This window comes from Tachysurus vachellii, chromosome 7 (genome assembly GCF_030014155.1).
Source record: "Tachysurus vachellii isolate PV-2020 chromosome 7, HZAU_Pvac_v1, whole genome shotgun sequence".
NCBI lineage: Eukaryota > Metazoa > Chordata > Actinopteri > Siluriformes > Bagridae > Tachysurus > Tachysurus vachellii.
Window position 1 is genome coordinate 12439010 of NC_083466.1, and position 13134 is coordinate 12452143.

General features: G+C 37.3%; 1 protein-coding gene across 4 annotated transcripts in view; it reads left to right on the top strand.

The window, feature by feature from the left end:
* The first annotated feature begins 2634 nt into the window (after positions 1 to 2634).
* Positions 2635 to 13134, top strand: part of LOC132848553 (ADAMTS-like protein 1) — a 102865-nt gene continuing 92365 nt past the window's right edge. The window contains exon 1 of one of the 4 annotated variants that reach the window (XM_060874374.1): positions 2635 to 2804. In XM_060874374.1, coding sequence (XP_060730357.1) covers positions 2754 to 2804 — 51 coding nt within the window. In that variant the 5' untranslated portion in view covers positions 2635 to 2753. The remainder of the gene's footprint in view (positions 2805 to 13134) is intronic. The other 3 variants (XM_060874373.1, XR_009648742.1, XM_060874370.1) reach the window with 3 other exon arrangements.

Sequence of the window (13134 nt, forward strand, 5' to 3'; positions counted from 1 at the left end):
AGATATAAACATACAGTAAATTCCTTTACCAACCACTCTTACTCTTCTTCTCACTTGAAGTTAATAAGAAAAAAATGTACAGCTTGTCATGTTACCTAGAGACCACAAGGCGCTCAATCCTGAAGACTTCCCTGTGTCTGAGACCTTAATCAAACAGTCTGCAAATGCTAAGTAAATGACTCCTTACAGAAATCATTATGACATCAAAAGTTATGAGAATTTTTTTTAAATATGCTTGTGTGCAGCTTCCACCACACAGGTCCCTGGGTAAGTTATTACAATAAAGAAGTGTGTTAATATAATTCTGTGACTTTCCATGGAGTTGGAAATATTCTCCAAGCTATGCTGTTATAGAAAATTAATTAAGCTAGTTTCTGACTAGAATTCAATACTTTGATACAAATTATTACATTATGTTTTCTAGCATGGCAAAACACATCTAAGGAAGTTGGATTGTTAAAAAAATTGCATTGTTAATAACAGTGATAATAGCACTTATTTGAATAAATAGACAGATAGAAAAATTATTTGTATGGTTATCATATGCTTGCATTGCTTTCAGTAAACAGCAGGAACATTGGCCTGTTTTCTACAACCCTCTCAGACCTGGTCCTATGCAATTTGAGCATCCTGTTATAAACATCCTTCCTCTACTTCCTAAAGAATTCCAAGTGAAATATTCATGACCTTATAATGCTGGATTTATTTAAGAAAAGAATCATTGAACAGTCAGCATGCAGCCCAAGGAAAGCTACATTTACTTACATTTACTAACCCTAACCCTAACCCATTTTTTTCCTTAACGGTGTCAAGCCATTAAGAAGCAAAAATTGGGCTCATGCTAAATATTTTCTGTTAGAGAGTTTAGACAATTGGACTTGGTTGTTATATTGGATGTATTGGAGGCCATGGTGAAGCATCTCAGATAAATGGAAAAACATCAAGTCCAGTCAGTCCAGTCAGTTGTGACTCTTAAATATAACTTTATCTCAGATTCAGGGAAATTACTAACCAAAAACTCCATATATTTTTACATCCAGTCTGTTTCAATAGTCAAATACTTTTATACTTTCTCTTCTTACTTATACAGTGTAGTATTTAAATATCACACTGAAGCGGAAGCCTCAAAGTTGACAGCAGGAAACCCAATTTATAGAACAAATGCTAGAAAATGCATCAGCAGTATTTACATACAGTATTTATATACCAAAGCTCTGTGTGTGCACTATAGCTACAAGACTATAACCTGAGGAGAATTAATGTAATCTGTAATTTTGTACATTTAATTTTCCTTTTTTTTTCAATTTTTTTATTTTTAAAATTTTTCTTATTCTTGCACTCTTGCATTCTTGCTTTTTTAGAAAATAAATAAAGTGGAATAGATGTTGTTAGAATCATCTAACAGCAATAAAAAAAATTAAAAAACCAGCAATGACCGTGTCTTCAAATTATTTCTGCTGTTTTAATAAAGTTTAGTGACTGTAAGAGGAACATGTAGGTGCACATCACATCAGTGCCGAAGGCCATCTTCCAATAACATGGATTTAATAGCTATATGATGTTCTTTAACAACCCACACGTTGTACCTTACATATTCTCCTCAGGATATTTATCCTCTCCAGCTAGAAAGAGTGCATGCAAGAGAGTTCAAGTGTAGCTGTTTGAATACCTTTCTTTGACATACTAATGGAGATTAAGCTGAACTGAAGCCTGCGTGTCAGCCAGCAATTCAGGTAGTTCATACCGTACATGCCTGCACCATTGTTCCTCTAAGTGCATCGTACGTAGACCTTCATGAGAGGTTAGAAAGGCAGACGCCATTTTAGTCAAACATTGTCATTAGTGTGGCTGTGAGTGTTCTCCTTAAAAGCCTTAGTATGAAGAAACTAACTTTGAGGTGTGCAAAATTGTTTGTTAGCACCCAAGGACTGACATCAGATATATAATGCCAGCTGTAACTTAGACTGAGTTCTTTTATGCGAAATTGTTTATTCATGCAGGATTTAGCTCCATGCATAATGCACTTAAAACCTCATTACATTGCATGCAAATTGCATTGTGCAAAATATGTTTTGCACAATGCAATTTGCATGCAATATAATATCACACTTCATCATACTTCGTCTTTTGTCTGACGTTCTATCAACTCAAAGGCATCAAAGTGAATTGTGATTTTTCTCTTTCTGGTGCTGGAATGTGATTTGCATTTGATAAGTTATCTATAACTAAAGATTAGAAAGAAGGAAGACGACTGTTGATTGAGGGGGGGAAAAAAGTCTGCTCTTCATCAACTGCCCTGAGGAGTGAAGAGAGATGAGTCAGTTGGCAGTTTGAAATATGCATCTCTTGTAAGTTCATGTCAGGAATTAAAGGCTAAGAGAGCCAAAAAATGACAGATAAGGGTTTAAATAGAGATGACAGCGTGGTAGCATCATGGCACGGAACACCTCTTTACCATGTGGCATGTCCTGACCAGAACAGAGTTGTGTCAAAGCTTTTTTGTGTCAAAGTGTTACTTTAAGAGTGTGTAGGCAGGAGAGCCCCACAATGCCGTTGTGCTGGGCATGCAAACATAAGTTAGTAACAACGTGCTCCTCGTGCACTACATTTGGGAAGTAAATATGAAACGTAGTGTCGTCAGAAGCTGTTTTACCAATACGGTGAGAGTCAATAAAAGCCTCGAGTGTCCACGCGCTTCCACAGTCCATTAGAAGCAGTGCGCTCAACCCGCGCAGATTCAACTGACAGCTAGCATGAGCGCGTCAGCGGGACGTCTCTTTATATGTTCTTTATTGCTCTTTAAGGTAAGTGATGCATTTGATCATTGCAGGTCATTGTTAGGAAATAACTAGAGGATAATTGTATAGGAGCGATGTTTGCACCGGTGGCGCATGCTTTTTGGTTTTAGGTCACGCGACGCGCGCGTGCGCTTCTTACTCTTATCTCCTCACTAATAAGGTAAAGCTAAGTGCATTTAGCTTCTAAAGGACAGTTACATTTAGTGATACCTCCGGCCAAAAATGAATTAGTGATGACAGAAAGAGTTTGCCATGGAAATGGAAAAAAGCTGGGGTTTCTGGGCAGCCGTGTTTGTTTTATTTCCATACACACAAATACAAGTTTGATTCCTCTTTGTTTATCCTGTGTGCATTTGACACAAGTGCTCATCATCTGGGATACATTTATTAGCTGATAAATAAACACTTCATGCCTTCTGACTTCTGTGTCTCAAGGCACTTTTGGTGCGTGAATGGCAAAGCAAACAAAATCAGCAAGAGCTGTGTTGTATTTCTTGCTTGAACACATCTACTGAAACTTTAACTGATCAGCCTCAGCCTCATCAGCTATTAAGTTATCAGTCATGGGCAACACGGTAGATATTCTCAACTCTGGTCCGAGTACGTCTTGACCTGCACATGTTTTTTCCATCCTCCCAAGACCCCTGAGGAAACTAATGAGCTGATTGGTCGTGTTAGAGCAGTAAAAATATTTTAAACATTAAAAGACGTTGTTAAAACTCCAGGAACTGGGACGGGAACCCTTGTGAATACACGTCACAGGAGCCAAATACTCAATTTTCACTTACTACTGTTCAACATTATACAGTAGCATACATTTGGAGAAGAGTAAGGGTTTGTAATCTCATTATCTGGTTTTTCCCAGGAGTGGATGCTTCTGTTGTCTCTCAAAGTTTCTTTCTCAAATTGTCTCAGGGAGTTTTCCGTGCTACTATCACCTTTGCTTATTAGGGGTCGAAAGCTACATTAGAATCTCTGCAAAGCTGGAGTGTGACGGTGTCTACTGTTCAGTGAGGTGAATTTGAAGTGAAGGTAAATTTCAATTTGAGATTTATTGATCTTGTAATTTTCATGGCATATTCTATGGCAGATATTCAGTGCTGTCTTGGTATATTTGTAACTATTCATGCCATATAACACATCCATAAATGATCAGTTGAGATAAGACAGAAAATCTCCAAACTGTTCTGCTACTCCTACAACTCCAGCAGCGTCCTGGATGTGAAAGCCTCTGTGCAGGTTGTTTGACACAGAGAAAGCCCTGAACAGCTAGATGTGTAAAACAGCAAACTCTGAAAGGCTGCACAGGAAGTCGAGTTAAAGAAATACACTGATCTGTTCATGTCTAGGTCAGCCTTTATTATGATTTTTTATTATGCTTTCAAACTAAATTTCATTTTCTCTTAACTGTTAAACACATTTTAAAAAGCTACATTTCCTTAAGCATACATGATACAACAGGTATGCCTCTTAAGAAACCACACATGTCTAGACAACATTTTTTAGACTTGATTATGTTGTACAGCATTTGATGATGAACTTCTACCAATGATAAACATGTAAATGCCAGCATAGGGACAGTTTGGCTTGCGGTCTGTTAGAAGGCCAAGAGCATCTGTCAAGCTCATTAGAAGATGATATGCACTTGGACAACTGGACGACACCGTGTCTGCTGCTTCCCGTCTGGGACGCTTGGCTTGGCACCTCCACACCTGCCACAGAAAGAGATCAACATCTTCAGCGTTTATATTGGTGTTGGCACACACTGAAGTTAACAGCCTACATTAAGATTGTTTATCTTCATGATTATCTATTTTCATTTTCCCTGTTGTAGGGAAGAGGTCCTAGAGAGATGGATTAGAACAGGAGTTCAGGAAGGTACCCACAAATAAAATCTTAAGTCTTTTGGCCCTAAAGGACTCCAACTCTGCAGGAATGGGGTGGCACTATTGATAAATGATGTGTGTGAAGAACGTCTCACGCTTCAAGCTGCACTCAATAAAATACTAAGAGAGAAGCACAAATGGGAGCAAGTGGGACAGAAATGTGCAGCTCGGGGTTGTAAAAGGAGCGAGGCCTTTAGGAATGTGGATTTAGTGAAGAGATGAAACGTGATATCTATCAGTACAGTGGAGATGAGTTAACATGAAGCATTTATGAGGCCCAATGTGATCCAGGGAGTGAATTGGTATTGCTTGTATTAGGATGATTTGGACAAGCAGACACACACAGAGTCCGCTTTAGTCTATTTTTTATTATAAACTATAAATATTAAAAATTAATGTGCAGTGGATGGTGAGAATCCAACATTTCCAACATGTCTATATTAGAAGATATTATTATCCTTTTTAAATAGAGTGTCACCTAGTTCATAAAAACTTTTACAGTTAACTCTAACAATGTCTGCTTGATGTTTTGCAGACATGTCTGCTCTTCAGATGTTTCCAGGGTAATTAGAATTGGGTCTGGATTTATCTGAATGTCTCACAACTAAAACAAACCAATACCAAATTCAGTATCGTATAAAAACCAACTGTTGATTCTATGACTAGGGAAAAAAAAACATCTGGGAATAAGGAAAGCTTCTATGAATATACTCTTACATTCTACATAAATCTGTCACATCTTTGTGACAGGAAGTATTATATCCCATTTTTGTTCTCTGGAGCTACATGCAGACACTCATGCTAGCTTTTTTCTTGAGATCTGTATCACCTTCCCTGCTTCTATTTATCGCATGGCTCCCTAAATCCTCTTTTCTTGTGTACCTTATTATTATTATATTTATCTTTCTCACATTTTTTATTGGATGTCACTCCCTGCGTCTGCTGTTTTCTGTCTCACACACAAACACATTCAGCCTTAGTGACCTAATCGGTTCTCCCACAAGGCACTTCAAAAACAAAATTTCCTGCAACATTTGTCAAATTGTGTGGGCGCGCTACTCTCTGTTTGACACTTTATTTAATCCCTTGCTCCTTTTTCAGAGAGAAAAGAATGCTTCTTTATCAGCAGCCATTGTGGAATACTGAGCACTGTGTGTGAGTGTCTGTGTGTGTCTGTGTGTTTGAAGGACCCACTGCTTTTCCGGTATTGGTCTGTAGAATGAACAGACTCTTGAGTTCTCGTTGATATAATGATGGGTGCGAGCTGATTCACCCCCCAGTGATCCACCCCCTTGTTGACCCTGCCATTGTGAGTGGTTCATTTCCTGCATGAATGCAGCACATAATTGACTAATGAAGGCTTTTGCCTGAAGAAGTCAATGTTTAGGGTCTTTTTGAATTGTTTCATAATCCCCAATTATATTTCCAGGCATAAAAGTGGGTTGTTGTTTTTTTTCAGAATGCTACCCTTGAACTGGCTCAGAATAAGTCAAAGTCGTATCCCTTCCGTGTAAATATTAGATAACTGTAGCAAGGTATCTCTCGGTCATGTTACCACCAAGAGGAAAACCCAGCGTTCAAGAAAAAGAATCAAATGTCTGTTTTTTTGGATCACACTGGACATCTCAGCACTGCTGTTTATGGGACTGACTGGTCTGAAAGTGTTGCATATAAATGAAGTTCTGACAGTAATGTCAGACAGTAAAGGCCTCAAGTCAAAATACAGGTCAGGTTTTGTTAATCTGCTCGAAGGATTTTGAACTTTATTAAAAAGTGTAACAAAAACATATAATCTTTTACATTGATGCTTTCTGCAAGGGCATGTTTATTAAAGAATACCAATGCTTTGATGTACATAATTCCTCTGCAGAATAATTCCTTCGCACTTGTGTGTGTTTTGTTAGTAAAATGACATGTCGCATTTCAAGCGATTGAGAAAAGTAATACCAGGAACTAACTTGGATTAAAGATGTTCCACTGCATTAAATGTGATTATGAATTGAAAAAAAATTATGACGAATTGTGCTTTAATTAAAAACAAAAAATTATTGGCAAATTACTCTTATTGAAAAAAGAATCAACTTTGGGGAAACACTACATAACATTGCTTCGTAATGGAATTAATACATAATAAGTCAGTAACAAAAATGCAGTGTATAAAATCAGAAGGAATGCACTTCAATACTGCCTGGCAGGGGTAACTCTAGAGCTTAACCCTCATCTCCCAGTGAGAATCTATGATTTGCAATCAGTGAGAAAACAGAAATAAAGTTTCACATAAATGCAAAAGTTTGTGTGTATACCTTTGTGTGCATGCCTTTTAGTACATATTATCTCTTTAGTCTCTTTATCAGACAAGTTTCCTGCAATTTATGCAAACAACACAATGCTTTATACTAGCAGATAAAGTGTGTGAGTTTTTCAATTTTTTTTTACTTGTGCCCAATCCCTGCTCAACAAAACTATTACAATGCAAACAAGCATTTTGACATTACAGGCACACGCTTTAGAATCAGAACTGTAAATACATGGATGGACATTACTGTAGAACGGCATGCCATCAAAAAAACCACTCACTCCACATCCCCAGTTTCAAATGTGTCTCTCGTTAGGTTCTGGAACTGGAATTATTGTAATCCTGTGTAACCTTTGGGTAAACTTTTGGGTAATCTATCAAAATTTCACTTTTAAAAGTAATAGAATGGTTACTACATATCAATACAGAGTGATCACCTTTATCCTGCGAAACATTTCTGTCCTGATATGAGTGATCTGTACTGAAAATACAGTGTCCACATCCACGTGGCATGGCGTCAATCATGTCTATGGCTTTTGCAGTCACCAAACAAATTGATCATATTTATGAGACTTCATAATTGTACACTTTATCAAACCTGCTGGGAGACACAAACCTGGCAACCCTGCTAGTTAGGTATGAGTCATGATTGGAGCGCTTCTCATAGATAATATTCATATAATGCATTTCATTCATTTAGCCAGGAACTATTTTCAGGGTGAAGTCTTTGTTACATCATTTTTTTACAGGGGTTCTACCTGGATCCTTTAGAGAAAACTCATGTACAATATACAATGATTAAGGCTACTTCCAGACCGGCAAACTGAAGACACATTACTGTTCTGATTGAACCTTTTTTTTTTTAAAGAAGAAGAAGAAGAAGAAGCCAACTTTGCAGTATATTAACAAGTTTGTTTTATCTTACCAGCTACAGCTCTTGCAGACTTTCTCAGCTGGTGTTGGATATTGGACAGAAAATCTGTGTCATTGTTTCCTCGTTGGTTAATTTGCTCAAACTTCATTTCCGTTCTGCTGACATTGCTTTATCTAGGGAGTTTTCTTGATGAATAGCATGAAGTAGGCCAGATATCCTGACTCTCACCGCTCACTGTCTATTTACCTTTTCCTATTAATTTCACTCTAATTACCGAATAATATGATTCTAGATGAATAACTGAGGACTAAGCAGAGACAATTATGGGTTCGAAAAACAAAAAGTATCTTAGTGGTGTTTTTATTTTATTTTATTTATTTTTTTTGTCTTTTAGTCTTAGTCTTAACATAACTCTCAGACAAATATTACCTTGTCTTTTATGCTGGACATCCTGTTGGCTTGTCAGACTCTTTCATCTCTCAGCCAACAGGAAAGGGCACTGTCATTATTGTCTAAGAACACAAAAGATAAGAGTGGCAGAAATTCTCCTCATGCTATAAGGAAGTGCCACAGAGGGGGGAAAAAAAAAAAAAAAAATGTAATAGAATTAAGACATGCCAAATAAAATGATTTGAATACATATCATTATGTTAAATAACATGATTTTAGTGATCAGACATGATTATATGACATGATTATAGTGCGATACTGTAAAGAGGGCCACAATATTTCTTTCTTAAAGGGTTAAAATTGATCTTTTAGTGTTTACGCTGAATTTTGTGAGAAACAAAAGAAACAAAAAGGCATCCAGCCAAAAACAGAAATGCTTTGTTGACTGCACAGGTCATTGAGCTTCTAGGCTTTTTCTAAGAATGGGCATGCTGGTTAGAGCTGACAAGAAGGCTACAGTGAGTGATAATAATGTATTTCTAAAACTGTGCTGAGCAGAATTTCATCTCAGGAGCTACAACCCATTGAGCACTGAGTTTTATTAGCGATGGCTGGTCAGGAGGCAATTTGCTGTTGTCTGAACATTAATGTTATAAGTTCTCCTCAAAAACAAGAACAAAAAGATATTTAACGTTGTTCTGGTTGCATGGCTGAAAACTGCACCATTATTAAGCTAAACATAGTGCTCCTGGAGCAGAGAGTAATTAAAGAGTATGTCCTTGGCATCCCTTGGCCTTTCTGCAGATCTGAAAATGTGTTAGAGGGCGAACCCAAGTGTGTGTTGAGGCAGAACTAACAGGGAATGAGTGTGGAGTTGCAGGTGAGAAAGAAGGAAAGATCACTGGTAATGTTCATTAAATTCAGACAGACAGGCTGCGTCATGCGTCAGTGAGCATTGGGTGTCCTTCCTTGGGTCACCTTTGGTAGGTACTAACCAGTGAATACCAGGAAAACCCAACATGACCTGCTGCTTTGGAGATGCTAGTGTTATAGACATAACAATATGACCCGTCTCAAAGTCACTCACATCCTTGAGAATGTCAAAGTCGCTTGCGCCATTTTTCCTGCATCTTTCTACACATTTGACAACTTTGAGAACTTTGACAAGAGATAATCTTTATTCATTTTTTTTATTATTTTACTTTTATTATCTTTATAAAATTTTATTCACTTTACCTCTCAACGGTTTTAATGTTATGGATGAGATATTCTGAAAGAGGAAGTGATACTCTGTGCAAAGTCAGACACACATGTACTAGCCATTGTGATGTTTTACTCTCTCAATATTCACAATGCCAAAGTGTGACAGCCATTTTAACGTAACTGAGCTGTTTAAATTGCTGGAAACTGAACCAAAGGCTTTTCATAGTGCACTGAACAGGCTGGAAGCAAGTCACTTGAAATCCAGTTTTGTTTAGGAATATTAGCTACTGTAATATTAACCCTGCACAAATATTACATTTTTCCCCACGTCCTACTTCTAGAAATGCCTCTTCGTAGTGAGAAGATTTTGATATGAATAGAAACGAATAAGCATCAACATTCTGTCAAAAAGAATCGTTTCTATTGATTTAATTATTTGGAGAGAAGCATGCGGTGAAAATGCTCTGGCAGTGTTGTGTGTTCCCACAAGCCTGTGTCAGATGAGTAAAAAGAGATGACAGGGTCATGGAACGGTCACAGCCCCAGACTGCGCTATTAAAGTTTTAACCTAAAATAATCTGAATAAAACTAAAGATTAAGGGTGCTACAAATAAAATTTCAATATAGCTTCGAATACAGAAAATATAATACTAGATAGCAACCATTAATACCCTAAGATTAGTGATAAACACCAGTGATTTATTACATTCCTTCAAAATTAGGCTGCATAAAATTATGAGGTTTAACGTGCGATGGCCATGGAGCAGATTCAGTGTCATTCAGTATGCCGGAAAATCTTTTTAGTTATTAAGATGTCTGAATTAAACTCTTAAGATGTCTGAATTAAATTCTTTTCAGCAAGATTTCTCACCAGGTTGCTTTTGTTGGCTGTTTTGTACTGAATGGACACTTTTATTGCATGCTGATTTTGCTTTGTTTGTTTTTGTCTGTTGACAGTCTAAGAAAAAAAATGTATTTAAATATAGCTTAAAACTAACTATGCCTCCTCACCGCAATAGGACGTAGGGCTCACAGCTCTAATATCTATCTGTATGGAGTTTCACTTGTTCTCCCTGTGTCTTGTTCTGTGTTAGTTTATTTGCATAGAACTTCATACTAACTTTTAGTAAAAATTGCATCTCGGGAATAGAACCCATGACTTACAGGTTACAAATCAAACAGCAAAAACAATCCAAGAATAACACTCTGGTTAAAGAAACACAAGTTTTTGGAATGTCTTTAATTGTTCTTTTCGGGTTGTTTATCATATAAGGTGACCATTGACGATCAGTGTCCAGCAGAGGGCACTAAAACAGAGGGTCAAAGAAAAGCTCTTTCCACCTGCAAGGGTTCACCTGTGCATTTAGACCTCACCTGCACCGACTGGTTGACTAAACAGCTCAGACTACAAAGAAATGAACAGAAAGACAGCATGATAGTTAGCATTCTTTATTTTTAAAATTGCATCAAATACACAGCACAAACAGACAGTACCCTTTTACATCGTAACCAAACATTTATTTATTCTTAAAAAAAAACAGCACCAACCAGTTTTCATCAGTCACTTGTTGATTTACTCATGACATCAGACCCGGAAGACTGCATGTTATGATAAATGGATCAATGTGTAAATATATGTTCTTTTAATTTGATCTTCTAACCCTTGTTATTATACATACACACTTAACAACATTATACATAGCAGTTTTCAGGACCTAACTACACGTTACATCGACTAGGGTGACCGTATCCTCCATTACATTGAAATAGAGCACTTTGACTGGTGCTCTTTCATACCTTCAAATAGTTTAGAGCTCTTTAAGTCTCTTACTATGACATTTACATTGACAATCACCGTCAATTAAAGCTGTATATGAAAGTGCCGACTACTGACATCTTGTTCTTTTCTCGTGACTGAATGTAAAACGTGCTTCTACTGTTCCATCTTGGCAATAGTGCTGTGTTTGTCCCTTTTCCATGTCCCTATTATGTGCTCATGGATGACAGTTGAAAACTGTAAAAAGCTATGGTGAAAGAGTAAAGAAGATGATGAAAGGAGAAGAAAGAGGTGGGTGTCATATGGCTCCCAGATTGCATTCATTGCCCCATCTGTGAACTGAGCAAGGCTCGAGGCTCATCCAAAAAAAGATGAAGTAAAAAGAAGAGGAGGGAACTAGGAGGAAAATGTCCTTGAGATGCACTGAAGAAAGACCTGATTAGCTGGATTACTCATGGGCCAGGGCTAAAAACAAAGCTGAAGGCAGTGGGTGGAAATGCATCATATATGAAATTGTAAGTATTAGTACACACGTAATTGTAGAAGCGGATTCACCGAATCATAGACGTCATTACAGTATGTGGTGACAAATAATAGAGTAGAGAGAGAGTCAGGAGAGAGTGTGCTGAAAAGGGACAGTTGTGCTCTGACCAGGGACTCCATGGCTGGTTGGGACAAATGTTTGCGAGGCTAATGATGTTTCCTGTGGTGTGAACATCTGCTTTCCTACTTTGCATGCGCTCCAGCTACATGGCACTGCGGAAAAGCGAAAGCAATGACTCTTTGAGCTGGTTCTCACACACACACATAGACATGCTTGAATCTTTTTTTTTTTTTTTTTTTTCAAGGCTGTCCATGTGCCCAGTTAACTTTGGCACACACCGTACCTCACACTTTTAAGAGCTCAAGAAAACAACCTGCTTCACATGCTTCCAGACATTCTCTTTAAGTTTTATCTATTTTATATGACCAAACCCTATAGTTATTGCTAAAGTGTATATGTTAAAATTTAAAGTAATATTTCACTGGGAGTCTGTTGGAAAGAACACATGAGCAATGAGTTAAATAGACTTATTTACTTACAGAACTTATCCCTAATATAAAGCAAGAGGTTCTGAAACATTCTGGAGCAAGAGACTCCTTTAAATTTAAAAATAAATTTCCTTAGTGCAGATTTATTTTGTGAGCATAAAATTTATTGGTGCCATAGAGCTTTATTATTCCTATTTTTTATACGGAACGACACATTAGGTCCAAGGTCACTTTGACACAGAAGGGTTGCGATTTCTTTTACTGTACCAATTTTTTTTTAACTCATGGACCCCAGATGTTGCATGGATGCCTAGGGGTACCCAGATCCCACTTTCAAAACCACAGGGATAAAAGAATTCTCTGTTATTTTTTTGTTATTTAATACTTCAAGCGCATACATATATCTGCTTAAAATGTACACATTAAATGTGACTTGACTTCATGAGCATAATAAGAGCTGTATAAAAATAGAAAATGGAAGGGGAAAAAAACGATTCAAACATTATTGTGAAAATGTTTGGTTTTTGTGATGTAAAAAAACAATCCATGATAAATTATGTCCGAAGTTTTTCTGCTCTCAGTTACGAAAGATAAAAATGAAGTGAAATACAATCCAAATAAGACATATGTAGAGAAAAAAAAGGCCCTAAATGAACACTTTGTTTCACCTTTTGATTTTATTTCACTGCTCAATCTTTTTGGGGAAGAGTCTATCAGCATGGCACGTCTTGACACTTAGTTTCCCAAACTTTCTTGCAAAAAACATTCAAGATCCATCAAATTGAAGGGCATCATGTGTACACAGCCTGCGTCAGGTCATCTCACAGATTTTTAGCTGGACTCAGGTCTGGACTCTGGAGTCTGGGTCATTCAATACC